The sequence below is a fragment of the Engraulis encrasicolus genome, chromosome 12 (assembly GCF_034702125.1).
Source record: "Engraulis encrasicolus isolate BLACKSEA-1 chromosome 12, IST_EnEncr_1.0, whole genome shotgun sequence".
Taxonomy (NCBI): Eukaryota; Metazoa; Chordata; class Actinopteri; order Clupeiformes; family Engraulidae; genus Engraulis; species Engraulis encrasicolus.
In genome coordinates this window covers 4746899-4770039 of record NC_085868.1, presented here as the reverse complement: position 1 = coordinate 4770039, position 23141 = coordinate 4746899, and the positions used below count along the sequence as shown (strand labels likewise).

General features: G+C 42.6%; 1 protein-coding gene across 1 annotated transcript in view; it reads right to left on the bottom strand.

The window, feature by feature from the left end:
- Window positions 1-23141, bottom strand: part of LOC134460224 (fibrillin-1-like) — a 43798-nt gene that overhangs the window by 8297 nt on the left and 12360 nt on the right. Inside the window, exons 17-37 of the mRNA XM_063212677.1 lie at window positions 22570-22713; window positions 22019-22165; window positions 21665-21811; window positions 21386-21532; window positions 20895-21041; window positions 20162-20308; window positions 19808-19954; window positions 19529-19675; window positions 19040-19186; window positions 18509-18655; window positions 18155-18301; window positions 17876-18022; window positions 14637-14783; window positions 13004-13150; window positions 12767-12913; window positions 12258-12404; window positions 11286-11330; window positions 10937-11072; window positions 10493-10599; window positions 9263-9307; window positions 7476-7608 (exon numbers count right to left, since the gene is read on the bottom strand). Of these exons, the coding sequence (XP_063068747.1) occupies window positions 7476-7608; window positions 9263-9307; window positions 10493-10599; window positions 10937-11072; window positions 11286-11330; window positions 12258-12404; window positions 12767-12913; window positions 13004-13150; window positions 14637-14783; window positions 17876-18022; window positions 18155-18301; window positions 18509-18655; window positions 19040-19186; window positions 19529-19675; window positions 19808-19954; window positions 20162-20308; window positions 20895-21041; window positions 21386-21532; window positions 21665-21811; window positions 22019-22165; window positions 22570-22713 (2815 nt within the window). The remainder of the gene's footprint in view (window positions 1-7475; window positions 7609-9262; window positions 9308-10492; window positions 10600-10936; window positions 11073-11285; window positions 11331-12257; window positions 12405-12766; window positions 12914-13003; window positions 13151-14636; window positions 14784-17875; window positions 18023-18154; window positions 18302-18508; window positions 18656-19039; window positions 19187-19528; window positions 19676-19807; window positions 19955-20161; window positions 20309-20894; window positions 21042-21385; window positions 21533-21664; window positions 21812-22018; window positions 22166-22569; window positions 22714-23141) is intronic.

The window sequence follows — 23141 nt, the reverse complement described above, 5'->3', positions numbered from 1 at the left end:
CAACAGTCAACATTAGGAAGCATACTGTAAATCTATACATCTCTATCTGTAGCATATTAGGGATGCAAATCATCAATTAATTAATTGTTAGTTGATTGACTTAGTCATTCTAAAAATGTTCATTCTAAAACCTTAAATTAAATTTTACATTAAATTTTTTTTTAATCCACAGTTAATTGAAATTTACCCTCTCTTCACATCCCTCTTCACATATTCTTTCTCAGGCCCATTTCACCTGGGTCTCTCACCAGTCGAGTTGGCAATAAATAGCAATTATTTTTTATATACATATTTTTTCAATCGATTAATTAACATGGTAATCAACTACAGTCGAGTACTTGATTGTTAACATCCCTATATCTCTACACCTCTAGCATATACTACATCTTTATTTCACTATATCTATGTGTGGCAGAGTATAGCTGGATTTACAACTATTAATTAACCATTTGTAGATAATCATGAAGGATGACTAAATATAATGAACATCCACTATAAGTGGTCAATTCATGGTTTATTGTGCAACTATAATAACACATTTAATCCCGTACTAAAACTTAATTATTAACTTTTTGAAAACAATAAATGGTTCATAAATATGTAACTTACAAATACTTCATTTACGGACATTTAAGTAAGGATTAACGTTCGGCGAGAAGGTCGCTACCGTGGAATAGCAGCACGACAGAGAGAATCTTTAGACCCCGACGCGGAGCGGAGTGCTGCTATTCCACAAAGCGACCGACTCGCCGAAAGTTAACCCGCTTATTATATGGATATACTTAAATGATTCACACATGGCGGGGACATTTCTGTAGGCCTATTTAATGTTAAGATTGTTGCTGCGCAAAACAAAACAGTGCCGTTGTTGAACACCGCTAGGCAACAGCTAGGTAGCCAGGACAACAGGTGTAGTCTATCACAGCAGCTGATTAGAGTCTTGTTGAAAAGTCGCTTTAGCAGTGAAAAGTCTTGTTGCCATTGACAGCGGTCTGTTATAGACCAACCCGTCCGTTATCGAAAAATAACAGACGTGCGAACGTTGGGGAGCCCCGTTGAAATGAATGGAGCATTCGACCGATGACGTCACACCATATAATAAACAGTTATAAATGGTTAAGTTAAGTTAACTAATGGCTATCTACAAATGGTTAATTAGTTATTTATAAGTTAAATTAGTAAATAAATAAATGATTATAGTTAATTGTGTAAGAAACATATTTTGTAATCATTAATTGCCGATTGTAAATGATTAAGTATGTGTTCATAAATAATAGATAATACATGTATTATAAGTGATTTAATATGCATCATAGTTGCACACTAAACAATGACTTAATTATTGATAGCAGAAGGTTATCGTCAAGTGCTACCCTGACTACCATAGCAATAGCTCGACAACATATTGTTTGTCTTCCATTTACATTACACAGTGCATATATTTACATTGCCTTCACCCCAGACATGGCAACTATGTCGTCAACAAATACTTATCTAACTTGAAGAGGTTGGTCGTCTCAAGTCAAGTCAAGTAGGTTTTATTGTCAATTTCTTTACATGCATTGGTCATACAAATAATTTGAAATTACATTTCTTGCTTTCCCATGCAGACATAGACTAATCTAGGTAAGGACATAGACAGTATAGACATAGACAGTACTTATACATGGACTTAAGACAGTATGGACATAGACAGTGCTCATACAGACATTTAAAGTGAAAGACTGAACATCAGAAGACTTATAGAGAACATACATTAAGAGGAGGTAATTGTTGTGCTTTTGTGCTTTTCCTAAAAGTCCTTTACAGCGTATAGTAGTAGTAGCACTTTGAAGAAAAATAAATATTGAAAGGGTCTATCAAGTACACCGGCAGCAGTGTGTGTGTGTGTGTGTGTGTGTGTGTGTGTGTGTGTGTGTGTGTGTGTTTAGTGCAGGTAGAAGGTGCGGTGTGTGTGTGTGTGTGTGTGTGTGTGTGTGTGTGTGTGTGTGTGTGTGTGTGTGTGTGTGTGTGTGTGTGTGTGTGTGTGTGAGTTGTGTGTCAGTGTGTGTATGCTTGGGTTTAGTGCAGAAAGTGCAGTGTGCTTGTGTGTGTGTGTGTGTGTGTGTGTGTGTGTGTGTGTGTGTGTGTGTGTGTGTGTGTGTGTGTGTGTGTGTGTGTGTGTGTGTGTGCGCATGTTTTGAGTTAGTGCAGGTTGAAAGTTCAGTCACAAATATAGTAGTGCAGGTGGAATGTTCAGTCGCAGATATGGTGGTGGGGGATGAGGGGGGGGGGGTTGTCAGTGGCCTTGCTGGCTAGAGGCTGACAGTGGAGGGAGAGTGGGTTGAGTGTTCAGTATCTTGATTGCTTGGTGCATTGAGCTGCTTGCCAGCCTGGTGGTACGGGAACGGAGGCGCCTGTACCTCTTTCCAGAGGGCAGGAGGCTGAACAGTTTGTGTGCAGGGTGGCTTGTGTCTTTGATGATCATCAGTGCTTTCCGGGTGAGGCGTGTGGTGTAAATGTCCTGCAGGGAGGGGAGTGGTACTCCAATGATCTTCTTCGCTGTGTTCACAACACGCTGGAGTGTCTTCCTGTTTTTCTCCGTGCAGCTTCCTCCCCACACTGTGATGCAGCTGGACACGACGCTCTCTATGGTTCCTCTGTAGAATGTTGTCATGATGGAGGGTGTAGCACTTGCCTTCTTTAGTTTGCGCAAGAAGTAGAGACGCTGATGGGCCTTCTTCGCCAGTGATGTAGTGTTGGTGGTCCAAGAGAGGTCGTCGCTGATGTGCACTCCAAGGAACTTGGTGCTGCTCACTCTCTCCACAGCATCGCCGTCGATGGTCAGTGGTGGCAGTTGTTTTTGGACCCTCTGAAAGTTGACAACAGTCTCCTTGGTCTTGTTGACATTCAGCAGGAGGTTGTTGTCTTTGCATCATCTGGCCAGCAGGTCTACTTCTTCTCTGTAGTGAGTCTCATCGCCCTTGGTGATGAGGCCCACCAGTGTTGTATCATCCGCAAACTTCACTAGATGGTTAGTGCTGTGGGTCGTTGTGCAGTCATGTGTCAGCAGCGTGAACAGCAGGGGGCTGAGAACACAACCTTGCGGAGCCCCTGTGCTCAGGGTCAAGGTGCTTGAGGTGTTATTCCCTACCCGTACTGCTTGTGGTCTCTGCATCAGGAAGTCCAACAGCCAGTTGCAGAGGGAGGTGCTGAAACCTAGTTTGTCCAGTTTTCTGATGAGTTGTTGTGGTATTATGGTATTGAATGCAGAAACTGAAGTCAATGAACAGCATTTTCACATATGAGTCTTTATTGTCCAAGTGGGTGAGGGCTGGATGGAGGGCAGAGCAAATTGCATCCTCCGTGGATCGCTTGGCTTGGTATGCGAACTGGTAGGGGTCCAGGGTGGGGGGTAGGGTGGCTTTGATGTGTGACAGGACTAACCGTTCGAAGCACTTCATGATTATGGGCGTCAGTGCTACAGGACAGTAGTCATTGAAGCATGATGGTGATGATTTCTTCGGCACGGGTATGATGGTAGCAGCCAGTGTTGGGTAAGTTACTTTTTTAAAGTAGTTAGTTACTTTACTTTAGTTACTGCTTTCAATTGTAATTGAATTACTTTACTTATTACTACATTTAAAAAAGTAACTTGTTACTTATTACTTTACTTTACTTTTCGCGGGAAAAGGGATTTTAACCAGTGTAGTGGTACACCTAATAATACACCTGCTTCCCCAGGTTGTAGACCGGCTGTGTAAATGGCCTAATATTTTAATCTGTGCAAACTGTACCTCTATTGTCATTCTCACATCTAAAATGCATTTCATGATTGCCCTGTAGGCCTAGGCCTATCAATAAATTTGAATTTAGTCTAACATTATGCCATAGAATAGAATAGACTTTCATTGTCATGTCAGCATGAAAATTGCCTTTGGTCTCAGAGAATAAACAGAATGAGTAGGGTGAGGTGGCCATACCAAACAGAAATGTTGATAGGTATGGACACTCTAGCTTACATATCCTCTCCTAGATGTTGCAGTTTATGCTACCCCAAAGCCTTTCAGTTTCCTGATTAAAAACGACCTTCGATTTCATATGCATTAACATTATTATTGAGGATTCTGCCGAATGCAGAATCCGTTCGTGCTGGAAGACGGTTTGATCAGGCACATTTGAATAGCCTGAAGAACGTGGCCTCAACGCAATAGTGTTGTTTGCGCTGTTGTTCTCACGTTATTCTCAATTACTTGACTCGCGCTGGCTGCTGCTGCTGACGGAGCTACCCAAACTTTTTTTGTTGCCGTGTATTTAACCAATATGTCATCATGAGCACAACAGAGGCCATGGCGGCATTTGCGATGTAGGGTACAGCTGTTTCATTCATGCATTCGCGTAACTGTGGGCTCGGAATGACTAGATTTAACCGCGCAGCGAATCACTTTCACTTTACCTCTGGCGTAATGTTTAAAAAAATGATGGTGGAACTCCAAATATTGTAGTATAGGTTAAGCACATCACAGCGCAATGGGCTCATAAAAGTCCAAGTGAAAGTCCCTTGCATGCACGAGGAAGGAGCAGTCTGCGTGCGCGCGCTCTCACACACCCACACCCGCGAGCTCGAGAAGGGCTGGGGGGGAAAACAGCCCAGACAGAGCTCTTCGCGCATCTAGAACTACTAATATCAGCAAACCTGAAGATGATTTCAAGGCTTAAATTATAACGAGTAACGACAGTAACTGTAATTAAGTTACTGAAACTTGAAGAGTAATGCGTTACGTTCCTTCGTTACTGCCAAAAGTAATTAAATTACGTAATTACGTTACTTAGTAACGCGTTACCCCCAACACTGGTAGCAGCTTTGAAAAGTGATGGGATGACTGCTTGCTCCAGAGAGATGTTAAAAATGTCTGTGAAGACATCCTTCAGCTCTTCTGCACAATCCTTCAACACTCGGCCAGGTATGTTGTCTGGGCCAGCTGCTTTGCGTGGGTTGATGGTGGCCAGTGTCCTCTTCACACTGGCAGAGGACAGGTAAAGGGGTTGATCATGGGGGGGAGGGGGAGTTTTCTGTGGATCAGTGTCATTTTGTGCTTCAAAACGGGCAAAGAAACTGTTCAGGTCGTTTAGCAGACCTCACAGCTTTGTGGTGCAGGCTTGTAGTCCGTCATGGCCTGTATGCCCTGCCACAGGCTCTGTGCATCTCTGCTGTCTTTGAAGTGTGTTGTTATTTTGTCCGAGTATTCCTTTTTTGCTTTCCTGATGCCCTGGGACAGGTTTGCCCTTGCTGTTTTTAGGCCAGCTACATCTCCTGCTCTGAAGGCTTTGTCTCTGGCCCTCAGCAGTCGGTGAACGTCTCCTGTGAACCATGGCTTCTGGTTAGCCCTGGTGGTGATGTGTTTTATTTCTGTAACATCATCGATGCATTTTGTGATGTAGGAGGTCACGGTGTCTGTGTACTCCTCAATGTCAATGTGGTTGCTGTGGGTGGCAGCTGTTTGTCTCATCAACATTACTTACAGAAATAAGACACTGTTGACAAAACTCTTCTGAACATCACATTTCTTCCATTACTTAAAGGAACAGTCCACTGTGTTTCAATAATAAAGTATGTTCTTCTCTGACCTGTGATGAGTTCATCCTGACCCGTCTCGTCTTCAGAAAGAATTGAAAGCCGTAGTAAAACATTCTGAGCAGTTCGACTTCGGCGCATTGATATCTTCGCCCGCCCCCCCTTTCCCCTCCCTCTGTCCCTTCATGCAAGGGGACTAGGAGTGAAGATATCGATGCGCTGAAGTCGAAGTGCTCAGAATGTGTTACTACGTCTTTAATTGCAGTGCCATTTCTTAATCTCGATAGGAAATCGACACATTTCATTTTGTGCAACTACGTATTTCTAGATTGGTTAGCTAGTCCTGTAAGGTTGTTTAAATAGGGAACGCATTGAACAATTTGGTCACTTCTAACTTAAAGCACCCGATGCTCTCCAAGGCAAAGCTGAGCCAAGCTAATGCTAACTAGTTGGCGCTGCGTGCGTTGCCGACTTGGGCCGCGTCCGAAGATGCGACAGGTCGAGATGAACTCATGACAGGCCAGAAAAGAATAGAATAAAATTGAAACACTGTGAATTGTTCCTTTAAACAACATTGTGGCTGGTCAGTGCACAGTGTCCATCGTTCACTCACATTTTTTTTTTTTTTAACTTTTTTTTTCAATTAAATAACCAAAATGCGCAACTACGCCACTCGGGGCAAAATCGAGACCTGCATGGCATTAACCCAATGGTCCCTTTACTGTATATACTGTATGTAAAGTGCACATCACACTTCTATTATAAATGGTGAATTTGTACTCTGACAGGCATTTGATAAAGCTCATATATAGACCTCATATATAGAGATCAAATGTTAATACTTCTTATTCGTATTGTTTTGGTATTGGTTATGATTAAATAATAAATATAATTGTATTTGTATTGGTTCCTATTAAGCTGAAACTGGAAACGGGATGTTAAAATGCGCGAAAATGCAGGAAATTACATCTAAGAAATACAAAATTTCCCCAGACCCCCGCCAAAATGAACTGTCCCGTATTTAATTCATTGATGGTTGGCAATGAATGAATGAAGTCCATGAAATGTTGCATAGGATTATCAGAATTGCATTGCTTTCTAGTTTGTACATATTCAACACACTTAAAACGTGATAGTAATGAACACTAATCCGCTGTCTTACATTTTTTTTGCGATTGATGTTACTAATGCGGCCAGCTTGAGGTCCACATTGGTTGTATGCGGCCCCCGGACCAAAACTTCTGACTTTGTATTACTCTATATTCCAAGCCAACGCACCACCACACAACTAAAGCCACATTGAAAGGCGCAGGCCCGTTTTTTGAATTTTTTGATATCTCCTCATATGAAATCCCCTTCCTGTAGGCCTAGTCTGCCTGTTTTCCCACTTTAGCATGTTGATAGCAACATCGTATTTATTTTGCCGTTCGACACAAAATGATCGACCATGTCATCCCTACAGCCTACTTTTAACTCCCTCGACAGTTTGCGGGGGTTCACTAATAACGTGTTTGTACTCACACCTTATTTGAGACTGGCCACCATTCACACGTCCTATTCGATAGGAACCGGCACAGCGTTAAAAGCTAACAAGAAAGACTACAAGCAAAGCCATGCTTTCGGGTGACTTGCGAACTCTATTTCAGACACACGGTTCATCTGCTCTGTGTTAACATTAGCAACTGCTCTTGTAACCCTCCATTGTTATTAGCATAGACAAATTAGCAGTCAGTTACTTTGCATTGTCCACGGTCAACCCCAGGGGTGCTGGCAGTTTTGCCAGAGATTGAAACCAGTACATCTATCAAATACGCTACTGCCTTGAAATGTCAGGAATGCAGAGGAAATTGATATGTGGATATATCTGAATGTCTGAGATATATTGATGTATGAATATAAGGGGCCTGATGTGCTATCATACCTTTCTCTGACACGAGAAAGTGTGACGGAGGATGAGCAGTTGTTTATCAGCGGATGAGTGGTCAGGTCACCAGGACAAGTGTGTGTGTCTGAGCGTCCGTAGTCCGCAGCCAGTATCTGTATGAAATGGGAGCCTGAACCCCAGAGCACGCACACACACACACACACACACACACACACACACACACACACACACACATACAAGCACAGACAGATCGTAAACACAGGAACATACACAGTAGCACACACACACACACCTTTCAAACACGTGCCCACGCTCACGCGCGCACAAACACACACACACACACATGGCTGTAGTTACATTTGAGGCTAGCGAGGTCCGGACCTCGCCTATCGTGAGAGGTTTTTTTTATTATTATTATTATTTTAACGGCAAATATGACCAACTGAAACACACAAAAACATCTATAAACCTTTGTGAAGCGTCCTTTGCAAACTGTGGTTAACATCCATGTGCTATGTGTTCTAGTTTTGCCTTTGTGTTCTGTTTTTGAGAGTAAACAAGATTGATTAATATCGCAAGTGGTGCGACTCGTGGGGAGAACGCAACTCAGCCGACATCGCAAGTGTTTGGTCGCGTTCGTGACAGAGCATTGCGCAAAGCAAAATTACCATGCTTTCTGGTTGGAAAAATGCCTTGAAATGGCAAAGTGTGCGTGTGCAGCCTGCGCAGTAATGTGCCCTCACGAACGCGCCCATTAAGCACGCGCTTGGTGAGATCTCCGCTATCAGAAAGCCTGCGCTTGGTGAGATCTCCGCTAACAGAAAGCCAACCGTTGTATAGCCTACATAAAGCTCATGCGTAACAAGTACTATGGTGTCTTAAAAAGCCATTTGAGTCATTATTTTAAGAAGGCCGGCTGCTGCATCAGCTGCTGCATAAAGGTAAAATATCCGTGAAAGGTAATTGATTGTAAATTGGAAAGCATGTGATAAACACTGACAGAGGAGGTCACCGGAACATCTTCAGGTGGGGATATTTTCCTGTTCATTTGGACAAGTGCCAAGACTATCGACGTTGCCACGTCTTCGTCAGAGTCAATCGCAGTAAAATATCCACACCTGAAGAGGCTCCCGTGACTACTGTGTCTGCATAGCCGTGACGCATCAGATGGCTCAGGAGCGCGGAGGATAGGCTACTTTTCTTTCTCGTTGATAGACTTTTGTCTTCTGCGCTTGTGAAGAACTATAACAACTAAATAAAAACAAAACGTTTGATGCGACTCTAGGAAGAAAAAAGTTTACTCCAAAATAGGTGGTTTACACTACAGAGATAGCTATCCCTGTATCTTTGGAGGAAAACAGCTGAAGTGTAATTTCATTGGGAGAAAAATATGAATGGCTGAGCAACTTGCCATCTGAGGATGTAGCTTATTGTGCAACTTCAGGGTCAAGCTTTAGTTTCCTTACAAAGGGCTTTACTGACTGGGAGGATGCTGTTTATAATAAAACAGGCATGATACCAAAGCATAGCCATTCAATAGGCCTATTCATTAGGCCTATACATTCATAGAGGAGGGCCCTATATATACAGTAGGCCTGTGTAGCCTATATTTATTTATTTTATGAGTTCATTTTTTATTTATATTTTATATTACTAATAAAATTTCGGCGTGCGCTTTGCTCGCGCATCATGGACCTCACCTACTTCACATGGCTGGCTACGCCCATGCACACACACACACACACACACACACACACACACACACACACACACACACACACACACACACACACCCTACACATAGCATAGATGGGAATACCAACCACAATTCAGAGTTCCGTGTTGACCCTCACATGTCAGACTCGACTCTGCAACACAAGACAACACACACGATTACTACCTCTTAACATTTAATGTTCCAGTAATCTACAGGTGTTTTTTGTAGAAACACAGAATATAGTCCAGTGACTTCCAAGTAAATTATTTAATTTAAAAGACCTGGATAAATTATTATTTCCCCTTACTGTGTAGTCATACTGGTGTCGTTTGGACTTAAATGTTTGATGACAGCAAATTTGCTGACAACTTTGCCCTTTCGCTATCTAACCTCCCATCACCTTGTTCCTCGCTAACGCCACACCTCCATGGAGAAAACATTTTTATTTGTCTGTCCGTCTGTCTGTCTGTCTATCTGCAGATGAGCTGTTGGAAATGACCCAAGGAAAAGGTGATTAAATTCTGGTGGTGATCCGGAGGATTTTTTAAAAGATTCTTCACCATTACTAGCCTAGAAATCAAGACGCCCCTAGTGTCCGCAAATTGAATTGCGGAGAGGGTGAATTTTGACATTCCTCTGAGTGCATTTCTAGTTATATATTTATTTTATACTTTCCTTTATATTGTTGTTTTACATCAAATGTAGTATGTCACTGTAAATAATGTGATAATGTTAGCTGACCAGTTGGAGACCTTATTTAGCGTTTCTGTGACGGTTCTATGTTTCATATAAAACAGACAGTTTAAAACACAAATTGCCTGCAAAATACACATTTAAAACGTGAAAGTAAATAGTGAAACAATTGGTTCTGTTGACAGATATCGCCAAAAACATATGTCAGGGTACAGAGCAAAAGAGCCCACATCGGGTAGGCGGGCAACAACAAGTCTTCCAAAGATTTGCAAGTGTCACCACTGACACTTTTTGTAGGCCCAGGGACCCAGAGGTTAGGCGGCACTCTCATGTGGACTGGACGTGTCTGTGTTCTGTTTTGAACTAAATGCACTAACATCTTAACAGCTCTCTTTGCGTCCGTATGTGCATGTGTGCTGTATGTGAGAAAGAGAGAGTGGGAGAGAAAGAGAGAGAGAGACAGAGAGAGAGAGAGAGAGAGAGAGAGAGAGAGAGAGAGAGAGAGAGAGAGAGAGAGAGAGAGAGAGAGAGAGAGAGTGAGTGAGTGAGTGAGTGAGTGAGTGAGTGAGTGAGTGAGTGAGTGAGTGAGTGAGTGAGTGAGTGAGTGAGTGAGTGAGAGAGAGAGAGAGAGATAGTAACTTACGGGGTGGCACACAGTGGTAGTGAATCTCCAGGTATTTGTGTCTCCCAGGGCAGGGATCAGAATCACTGCTGACTGCACTCACCACACACGAGCTGTGGCCCTCACAGCTACAGCGGGGAGGAAAGTGTCAAACTCAATTAGCTATAGCAGTTAGTTTTGATAAAACAAAACAATAGACTTACAGGAGGATGAAGCCATTTTGAACGCGCTCACCTATCCCTGATGATAGGGCGTGTGTTAGCAATGAGCTAAAACGTTGTAATCTTAACTTAATTTACTTCACTTAAATTAATGAACTTTGCACACGGTCCCTGACTAAATGAGCGATAAACAGACGCACACACACACACACACACTCACACTCACACACACACACACACACACACACACACACACACACACACACACACACACACACAGTCTAAACTCAGTTAGCACGCTTACCTCTCCTTGACGATAGGGAGTGTGTCGGAGGAAGAGCAGCTGGTATTGCTATGGCGACTGGGATTCTTTCCAACAACACAGCTGTGTGTGTTTGTTCGTCTGTAGTTAGCGGCCAGAATCTCGATGACCTGAGAACCTTAACACAGGAACACAGGAACACAGACATGCACGCGCACGCGCACGCACACACACACACACCGTAATTAAGAAATAAGCACAGACCCTAAACATACAAAGACACACACACACATACACACGCACACACGAACGCACACTCACACACACACACACACACACACACACACACACACACACACACACACACACACAGAATGAGAGGAATACCAACCACACTTCAGCGCGCTATGATGCCCCTCACAGGTCAGACTCCACTCTGCAACACAAATATGTAGAAACACATACACCTGTAACTTTACAACAACGCACACATAAACAAATACACCTGTTACTTAATAGCAACACAAACAGAAACAAATGTCACTGACAATAAGACAATACAAAAGCAAACAATTGTTATTTCCCAATAACATACCGATACTCAAATGTTTCTGAAGAATAAGATAACACACACCTGTTACTTGCCAATCAGACCACATACACAACTGTTACTTTGCAATAACACAACAAACTGAAAAGTTACTTTGCATTAAGACGATATGCACAGTTTTATAAGAAATGTATTTTGGCATGCAAGGCCGGATTATGAGGGGTCTGGGCTACAGGTACAGGAGTTTGCAAAGGGCCCCCTGTGGCCCAGGGGCCGTCTGATTGTGCCAGCCAGCCTTGCCACCCCCCCACCCCCCAATTCTCATCACCCTTCTCTCTCGGTTCTCTTCAGATATGCCCCATCTCAGTGTGAGTAGTAGATCCTAGAGAATAGAGGTCCTCTGACATCGACTGCAATTGGCATCGACATCTGCATTGAGTTCCCCTTGGGCCCCTGGGTCCCCTTGGGCCCCTAGTCAGGATGAGACAAAACTATTTTAATTAATCACTTCTTTATTTAATCGATTTCAAGTGTTGTAGGCCTAGTATAATTAATTAGCCTTGCGTCATTCAGTTGGGGAAGTGGATGTTTAACAGAGCAATACCACTGAGTATGTTTAACATGGGAATGGTAACTAGGTCTAACAGAGTGAAAATCCTTCTATTGTCCTGTGACGAGAATGTCAGAATAAAAAATCCAGTCCTGTAATCCCCCCATCCCTTTGGCCAATCGAGGACCCCCTGCAGGTTTATCTAGGCATATCCATCTCTGATCAAGGCCAGTCTTGCATATCATAATCTTGGTTAAACTCACTTCTACAGGGATTGACAGTGCTGATCTTCAAACTGCCATTCAGGACGTCATATCCACTCAGACATGAACACTCGTAGTCTCCATCTGTGTTGCTGCACTCTGAGTTTGGACCACAGACTGGTGGACTGGCATCACATTCATTCACATCTAAAATATAAAGCGTTAGCAACACTGTTAGACATAACTCATTAGAGTGTAAAAAGTTGTCAATACACGGTTAGTCATAACTGGCTAGAGTATAAAACATTAGCAATACACTGTTAGACATAACTGTGTTGCTGTGTAGACTTAGTTTGGTCAACAGACTAGGTGAGTGGCATTCATACATTCATATCTCACATAGTAATATGGTAGCAAACGCAGGCCAGTCCATTACAGATACCTGGCGATGAAACCAGTAAGTCTGTCTAGTTGCATACTTCTGCATGTTTCTATCACTTATACACTGCTAATGAAGGAGCAGACTAGTAATCAGATGAGTAAGAAACACACAAAGAAAACATTCCTACCTGTGCATAGATTGGTAGGGTCGTTTCTTACATTGACCTTGATTACTTCATATCCACTCTGACATTTACACACGTAGCCTCCAATGGTGTTGTTGCACACTGAGTTTGGACCACAGACTGGTGGATCTTGGAGGCATTCCTCCACATCTGAAATAACATGGTAACAGTGTTGCATTAGACAAATGCATATGATATATTTTAACACTACATTCAGTAAAATGGCATTAAAATGTTTACCTGTGCATTGATTATTTTTGCTTATGGTTTGAATTGCGTTGGTTGCTTGGAAACCATCGTCACAGGAACAGCTGTAGCCTCCCTCGGTGTTGTTACAGTGTGAGTTGAATCCACATATGCTTGGTGTCTCTCTGCATTCATTTACATCTGTAAAACAAAAACTGATGCTGTGAAATGCAGAATCATAAAGTATCTACATTTTGCTTTTGTTCCTTTTTGAAACTTATATCACAGTCTTGTTTCTATGACCTATGTCTGTAAGGGTACAGATGGTTGTACATTCTATGTGGCTAAAATTGCACGCAAGAAATGCATTTTTGTTGCCATTGGAGGCCATAACTCATTACAAATGACTGTGAACTGTGGGGTTCACCAGGGCTCTATTATAGGGCAAATACTATTTATCCTTTGTATGCTGCCACTTAAGCAAATAATCAAAAACTGTAATTATGTATTTTTACTGTAGTATTTTATTCCAAATGTATTTCCAATAATTTATTTTAACAAGTGCGTGAACAAATGTGTGCCAAAAAAGGGGAAAAGTGTGGGCTACAGGGAAATTCCTATCAGAAACATTGCACAGAGTCATGCACAGGGAGGCTATATGGAGCAATAGCACCCTTTAGGAGTCACTTAAAGATAGTACAGAGACTGCTCGGCTAGTCGTGGAAATTTCCAAAGGCACCAACCAAGCAATCAAAAATCTAGCAAACTTTTAACTTAAAATATTGAGCCAAGTGTAGCGAAGTGCACAGTGATCTAAAATGTAGGAATCTTACAAGCTACAACCACAACGGTTTCTACACTTCATTCTAAAAATCCTAAACATCTAACATATAACATAGACAAGCAATGGATTTTAAACTTGCAGTATTAACACAAAATTACTCACTTTTTGGGTCAATTAGGCACATAGGACACAAATCGATTGCCCAACAAGGATGCATCTAATTGCACACTCAATTGAAATGTGCATTTTTGTCCCCGCTTTGCTGCTGCCAGCGGGCCTGATGCAAGGCTTTTTGGACAAAACACTACCAGTCACATGGTATAGTACTTTTTTTTCTTTTAAAGCACTCCAAGGCATGCTGTGGCGTCAAGGTGAGGAAGTTAATGTGCTTTTTTGATTATTTAATAGTAATAATAATAATAATAATAATGCTAATAATAAAAGGGCCTAATAATATAACCTTGATAATACAAAATTACACATCATCAAAACAACATTGACAGGGATATCGCAGATGACACGGGAGCAGGGCGATTGAATTCGTTCAATGGGCGTTTCATTAGCAGGGCGACTACTTCCTATGTACAAAACGCCTGCTCTGATGAACGAAACATCTGCATGGTGAATGAAACGCCTGCCAATGAAACATCCATTGAACGAATCACCCTGTATCTGATGTATCCACCCACCCCTATGAGTAACACAATATGCTAATGTATGCTCACATGCTAACGAAAGGACACCAATTGTTTTCAGGTGAACAAGTTTAGTAGAAAAGCCGCACTCTCGAGTGTAATTCTTGTATTTTGTTCTAGTGGGTTAGCATGAAAGACAGACGATTTGGCCTAAGCCTTCCTCAGCATCTTCAGGTGAGCAAACACATAGTGAACCTATGATTCCTACCTGTGCATGGATTTTCAGGACCACTTCTTGCATTGGGCTTCAGTACTTCATATCCACTCTGACACAAACACTCATAGTTTCCATCTGTGTTGTTGCAGTCTGAGTTTGGACCACAGATTGGTGGCTTGGCATCACATTCATTCAAATCTAAAATATTAAATGTTAACAACACACTGTTAGTCATAACTGGCAAAAGTTTGAAATATTAAGAAGTCACTTATAGCCAAAAGTATCTCAAGTATAAAAAGTAAGCCATAACAAACAATATTTAAATTACTGGACACAAATGACATCCTGTGAGACGATTTTTGAGGGCAATAGATCCGTTCAGAGTCGACGTAATCATGAATGCGGGCGCATCGTTGACTCAAACACACCAGAGATTTTTTAGGATATTACGACTCCACTTTTCTGGGTGGTAATAGCTACAGCACTCCATTCAGAAAGAACGGGCTGCTACGATCAGAGCCGTATCTCAACAGCGGTCACTAGGAGAACTGTAGGCATGGGTAAAAATGGAAGTGGTGATTCTGTATGTAATACAGGGTGATAGTGCAGACACTAAAGGCCCATTTATACCCTACGGTAATTACGGAAACGGACGCTTTCACCCGGTTCCGGGGGTCGTTTCATCCGTCAGTTTGTCCGTTGGTCGAGTGCTTAGCAATCCGGTGACTACGGGTGAAACGGAGCAATACCAGAGGAATCCGTGGGTGGCAGTATAGTGAAAAAGACACCAATTTACAAAACTCAACGAAGAAGAGAAGTATTTCACATCTAAAAACGATACAAATAGTAAATTAAATAACCTGTGAGTTTGTGAAAGGGTATATTTCCACTACCATGCTAGCCAAGCTAAAAACATGCCTCATTTGTTAACATTTGGGCTCGGAGGACGTTCGTTTTCCCAACAACAAACCTAAATGGCCAGCACGAAGCCTCCTGGATTTGTTTATACATCATTACACAAATCTTAAAGTTGTTTCAGTGTGTTATCTCCGTGAATCCTCGGTCTGACTATTTTATTTGGGCTAAATAATTTGTAAAACGAACACAAATCTACCACAGCAACTCTCCATTCATAGCCAACCGACTCTGCCCTCTAGAGGATTTATTACGTAACATCAATTTTACGGACGGAGGTATGAATGCAACTCCGGGAGCAACGGTTGGCCCGGAAAGACGAATTTCGTCCGGTTCCGTAGGGTATAAATGGGCCTTAAAGAGAGAAAAACTGCCGTTCTGAAGTGTGTACGTTGATAAAAAATAGAGATTCAGAAAAGTACACTTGTTATGCTATTTTGAGAGGGAAGAGACCGTTCCAGAAGCATAGGAGATGTTTGATGTTACAAGACATTAAACTTCTGACTGGACTGATGACATCGCCAGGAATATCTGTGTCCGTGGTGCCCACTGCATATCTGAGGTAAGCGCGAGCATCCGTAACCTTATTTCGGAAAAAACATCTGTCGAGTCTCTGTACAAGTGAACGGAGCATGGACGATTTTGAGGCAGCGGTGCGCACGCAGCCAAATTACGTCATACCTGTTTACAAACTCTAAAGGGTCTATAGACCCGTTCAGAGTTGACGTCCTCATGATTGCGTTCGCATCGTTGACTCAAACACACCTGAGATGTTTTAAGGATATTACGAGAGACTCCACTCTTCTGGGTGGTACTGCACTCTAGGGGTAGTGCAGACTCCATTCAGTAAGAATGGGCTGCGCTCTCTCGACAGCAGCCACTAGGTGAACTGCAGGCATGGGTAAAATAGGAAGTGGATGGTCTGTATCAGAGGTAAGAACGGGTAAAAAAATCCAAGCCCGCACCGACATGGGCACATGGGAATTGGGCCGGGCCCGGCCCGAGGCCGACTAATTATTGGATGTGTAGGCCCGAGCCCGAGGGAAGCCCGAAATTTCAAACTTTATTTATAAGGAGGGGTGATCTATGATAACAAATCAAAGCCCTTAAATTAAAGCCATTAAAGTATTTTGTTACGAAATCTAAGTTAAATAGACTGTATAAACATGCAGGCCATCTTTTATATTTCTGTGTATGCTGCACTGCAGTGCACAGAGGTTACATTAAGCGATAATCCATCATTGACGCTTTTTTTAAGAGTTGGCGGAAAATTTTAAGGGCGTCCGTCATTTTGACCGGCTGATCATTGGGCCATAAGCCACAGCAGCAGTACGACCTTAAAAATCTAGCGCGGCACTTTCACAGAGAGAGACAGCGAGACAAAGAAGAACAACGACGCGAGCAGCAGAACAGGAATGAAGGAGTTCTTGAATTGCCATTGCAAGAGTTTATTAGGCTACAGTATGTGTCGGGTTGATGAGGCGACCTCTGTTTTTTGCAGACCACGCGTCTCTCGTGGCCAAAACACGGCCGAAATGCCTCAGCGCACTGTGATGGGAGGGAGAGGCGAGGGAAAGCACGTGCATTCTAGCAGCAGGCACTGCACTGCTGGATTATCAACTGACGTGGAATATTATTAACGCACAGCCTACATAGCCTATTTATTTATTTAAAAAAAAAAAAAAAAAAAAAAACTGTCAACGATAGAGAAGCCGAACCCGACCCTACCCGAACGTAATGAGTGACATTTCAGGCCCGACCCGACCCGAAATTGGCTCGGGTTCGGGTTCGGGCTCGGGCCTGGGCCAAAAATCATAGGTCTAGTATGTATGTAATACTGGCTGACAGGGCAGACACTAAAGAGAGAAAAACTGCCGTTCTGAAACGTGTACGTTGATATAAAATAGAGATTCCGAAAAGTACACTTGTTATGCTATTTTGAGAGGAAAGAGGCTGATCCAGAAGCATTGGAGATGTTTGTTGTTACAAGACATTAAACTACTGACTGGACTGATGACATCGCCAGGAATGCCTGTGTCTGTGGTGCCCACTGCATATCTGAAGTTATCGCGAGCATCTGCTATCTTATTTCAGAAAAACACCTGTCGAGTCTCTGTACAAGTGAATGGAGCATGGTCGATTTTGAGACAGCGGTGCGCACGCAGCTGAATTACGTCATACCTGTTTACAAACTCTAAAGGGGTCTATAGCTCCGTAGAACTCCATAAGTTACATTCTGTACTCGTGCTGTGAGTGCCATCTCCTGGATACAGAGCGGAAATGCAACCAAAACCATCTCGGCTGCAGTCATTTTGAAAACTGCAACTTTACAAGAGTGGGACTCTCTCCTTCGACTTTCTCTGAGGTGACCGTACCTTTACATGGATTGGCAGGACTACTTCTTGAACTGGGATTGGTTTCGTTATAGCCAGTGTGGCACGCACACTCGTAGTCTCCAGCTGTGTTGTTGCACTCTGAGTTTGGACCACACACCGCCGGGTGTTGACTGCATTCATTCACATCTAAAATGCATGGAGTTAACAACGAGCCATCAAACACAAGTGGAAAAAATCATGTTTCATTCAAACAATGTTAACATGCCAACTGTGGCACACGGCTACTGTCTCTCTACAAACGGTACAAACCCTACTTACCAGTGCAAGGGTTATCAGGACCGTGTCTTCTATTGCTGTTGCTGACATTGTAGCCAGTGTGGCACGAACACTCGTAGTTTCCATCTGTGTTGCTACAGTCTGAGTTTGGACCACAGACTGGTGGAATGGCATGACATTCATTCACATCTAAAATATAAAATGTTAACAGCACACTGTTAGTCATAACTGGTTAGAGTATAAAATTATAGCATTACACTTTTATGTATGTATATTCTGCACGGTTAGCATTAGCCATGAGTGGTAATATGCGTATGTAGTTTACCTTTGCCATGAGTGTAATATACCCATGGGGTTAGCTTTAGCCAAGAGTGTAATAGCTGTTGTCATGGTTACCTGTACATGGGTTGCTGCTATTGATGTGCAGAGCAGCGTTGGTGACTTGGTATCCATCAGCACAAGAACAGTTGTGGCCCCCTCGATAGTTAGTACAATTAGAGTTGGGCCCACAGATCCCTGGAGTTTCCAGGCACTCATGGATATCTGAAACACATTCCACTCCACTAAGTTGGATACAGACTAGCTAGCTTCTACGCACATGGCCACAGAGGAGGTAGCTAATCTACTATACACATGAATACAGAGTAGCTGGTATTAAAAACAAGAATGTACAGTAGCAAGTGTACTTCTGAAATGTATGCCATTCACCTGTGTGACTGATTATCCTTGTTTTTTTTCTGTTCCCCTTATTGGCTCTTGTTTCTCCTTAATGCCTTATCTAAACCCCAAATTCGCTGTAGTCTTTATCTGACTTTCTGACTGTGACCCTGCCAACATTTTGTGAGTGTTTCCGGTTTGAAAGCCTACAGTTATTTTTGTCCTTTTTTCTCACAGTGATCTTTGGTGTGAACTCTTCTAAACTCTTACCAGTGCAGGGGTTGTCTGGACTGCTTCTTTTCTTGGGGTTGCTGACATTATAGCCAGTGTGGCATGAACACTCATAGTCTCCATCTGTGTTGCTGCAGTCTGAGTTTGGACCACAGACTGGTGGACTTGCATCACATTCATTCACATCTAAAATATAAAGCGTTAGCAACACTGTTAGTCATAACTGGCTAAAGTTGTACATATTAGCAACACACTGATAGCCAAAATCATCTCAATTATAAAACATTAGCCATTACAAACAATATTTTAATTACTAGACACAAATGATATCCTGAGAGACTATTTTTTTAGGGCAATAGCTCCGTAGAACTCCATAAGTTACATTCTGTGTACACTCGAGCTGTGAGTGCCATCTCCTGGATACAGAGCGGAAAGGCAACCAAAACCATCTCGGCTGCAGTCAGTTTGGAAACTGCAACTTTACAAGAGTGGGACTCTCTCCTTCGACTTTCTCTGAGGTGACCGTACCTTTACATGGATTGGCAGAACTACTTCTTGAACTGGGATTGGTTTTGTTATATCCACTCTGGCACGAACACTCGTAGTCTCCAGCTGTGTTGTTGCACTCTGAGTTTGGACCACACACCGCCGGGTGTTGACTGCATTCATTCACATCTAAAATGCATGGAGTTAACAACGAGCCATCAAACACAAGTGGAAAAAATCATGTTTCATTCAAACAATGTTAACATGCCAACTGTGGCACACGGCTACTGTCTCTCTACAAACGGTACAAACCCTACTTACCAGTGCAAGGGTTATCAGGACCGTGTCTTCTATTGCTGTTGCTGACATTGTAGCCAGTGTGGCACGAACACTCGTAGTTTCCATCTGTGTTGCTACAGTCTGAGTTTGGACCACAGACTGGTGGAATGGCATGACATTCATTCACATCTAAAATATAAAATGTTAACAGCACACTGTTAGTCATAACTGGTTAGAGTATAAAATTATAGCATTACACTTTTATGTATGTATATTCTGCACGGTTAGCATTAGCCATGAGTGGTAATATGCGTATGTAGTTTACCTTTGCCATGAGTGTAATATGCCTATGGGGTTAGCTTTAGCCAAGAGTGTAATAGCTGTTATCATGGTTACCTGTACATGGGTTGCTGCTATTGATGAGCAGAGCAGCGTTGGTGACTTGGTATCCATCAGCACAAGAACAGTTGTGGCCCCCTCGATAGTTAGCACAATGAGAGTTGGGCCCACAGATCCCTGGAGTTTCCAGGCACTCATGGATATCTGAAACACATTCCACTCCACTAAGTTGGATACAGACTAGCTAGCTTCTACGCACATGGCCACAGAGGAGGTAGCTAATCTACTATACACATGAATACAGAGTAGCTGGTATTAAAAACAAGAATGTACAGTAGTCAAGTCAAGTCAAGTAGGTTTTATTGTCAATTTCTTTACATGCACTGGTCATACAAAGAATTTGAAATTACATTTCTTGCTTTCCCATACAGACAGACTAATCTAGGTAAGGACATAGACAGTATAGACATAGACAGTACTTATACATGGACTTAAGACAGTATGGACATAGACAGTGCTCATACAGACAATTGACAGTAGCAAGTGTACTTCTGAAATGTATGCCATTCACCTGTGTGACTGATAATCCTTGGTTTATTTCTGTTCCCCTTATTTGTTCTTGTTTCTCCTTAATGCCTTATCTAAACCCCAAATTCGCTGTAGTCTTTATCTGACGTTCTGGCTGTGACCCTGCCAACATTTTGTGAGTGTTTCCGGTTTGAAAGCCTACAGTTATTTTTGTCCTTTTTTCTCACAGTGATCTTTGGTGTGAACTCTTCTAAACTCTTACCAGTGCAGGGGTTGTCTGGACTGCTTCTTTTCTTGGGGTTGCTGACATTATAGCCAGTGTGGCACGAACACTCATAGTCTCCATCTGTGTTGCTGCAGTCTGAGTTTGGACCACAGACTGGTGGACTGGCATCACATTCATTCACATCTAAAATATAAAGCGTTAGCAACACTGTTAGTCATAACTGGCTAAAGTTGCACATATTAGCAACACACTGATAGCCAAAATCATCTCAATAATAAAACATTAGCCATTACAAACAATATTTTAATTACTAGACACACAAATGATATCCTGAGAGACTATTTTTTTAGGGCAATAGCTCCGTAGAACTCCATAAGTTACATTCTGTGTACACTCGAGCTGTGAGTGCCATCTCCTGGATACAGAGCGGAAAGGCAACCAAAACCATCTCGGCTGCAGTCAGTTTGGAAACTGCAACTTTACAAGAGTGGGACTCTCTCCTTCGACTTTCTCTGAGGTGACCGTACCTTTACATGGATTGGCAGGACTACTTCTTGAACTGGGATTGGTTTCGTTATAGCCAGTGTGGCACGCACACTCGTAGTCTCCAGCTGTGTTGTTGCACTCTGAGTTTGGACCACACACCGCCGGGTGTTGACTGCATTCATTCACATCTAAAATACATGGAGTTAACAACGAGCCATCAAACACAAGAGGAAAAAAACATGTTTCATTCAAACAATGTTAACATGCCAACTGTGGCACACGGCTACTGTCTCTCTACAAACGGTACAAACCCTACTTACCAGTGCAAGGGTTATCAGGACCGTGTCTTCTATTGCTGTTGCTGACATTGTAGCCAGTGTGGCACGAACACTCGTAGTTTCCATCTGTGTTGCTGCAGTCTGAGTTTGGACCACAGACTGGTGGCTTGGCATGACATTCATTCACATCTAAAATATAAAATGTTAACAGCACACTGTTAGTCATAACTGGCTAGAGTATAAAATTATAGCAACACACTTTTATGTATGTATATACTGCACGGTTAGCATTAGCCATGAGTGGTAATATGTCTATGTAGTTTACCTTTGCCATGAGTGTAATATGCCTATGTGGTTAGCTTTAGCCAAGAGTGTAATAGCTGTTGTCATGGTTACCTGTGCATGGGTTGCTGCTATTGATGAGCAGAGCAGCGTTGGTGACTTGGTATCCATCAGCACAAGAACAGTTGTGGCCCCCTCGATAGTTAGCACAATGAGAGTTGGGCCCACAGATCCCTGGAGTTTCCAGGCACTCATGGATATCTGAAACACATTCCACTCCATTAAGTTGGATTCAGACTAGCTAGCTTCTACGCGCATGGCCACAGAGGAGGTAGCTAATCTACTATAGACATGAACACAGAGTAGCTGGTATTAAAAACAAGAATGTACAGTAGCAAGTGTACTTCTGAACTCACTGTTCTTGTCTGTGATTGTTTATGCCATTCACCTGTGACTGATTATCCTTGTTTTTTTTCTGTGCCCCTTATTGGTCCTTGTTTCTCCTTAATGCCTTATCTAAACCCCAAATTCGCTGTAGTCTTTATCTGACTTTCTGGCTGTGACCCTGCCAACATTTTGTGAGTGTTTCCGGTTTGAAAGCCTACAGTTATTTTTGTCCTTTTTTCTCACAGTGATCTTTGGTGTGAACTCTTCTAAACTCTTACCAGTGCAGGGGTTGTCTGGACTGCTTCTCTTGGGGTTGCTGACATTATAGCCAGCGTGGCACGAACACTCGTAGTCTCCATCTGTGTTGCTGCAGTCTGAGTTTGGACCACAGACTGGTGGACTGGCATCACATTCATTCACATCTAAAAAATAAAGCGTTAGCAACACTGTTAGTCATAACTGGCTAAAGTTGAACATATTAGCAACACACTGATAGCCAAAATCATCTCAATTATAAAACATTAGCCATAACAAACAATATTTTAATTACTAGACACAAATGATATCCTGAGAGACTATTTTTTTAGGGCAATAGCTCCGTAGAACTCCATAAGTTACATTCTGTGTACACTCGAGCTGTGAGTGCCATCTCCTGGATACAGAGCGGAAAGGCAACCAAAACCATCTCGGCTGCAGTCAGTTTGGAAACGGCAACTTTACAAGAGTGGGACTCTCTCCTTCGACTTTCTCTGAGGTGACCGTACCTTTACATGGATTTGCAGGACTACTTCTTGAACTGGGATTGGTTTCGTTATAGCCAGTGTGGCACGCACACTCGTAGTCTCCAGCT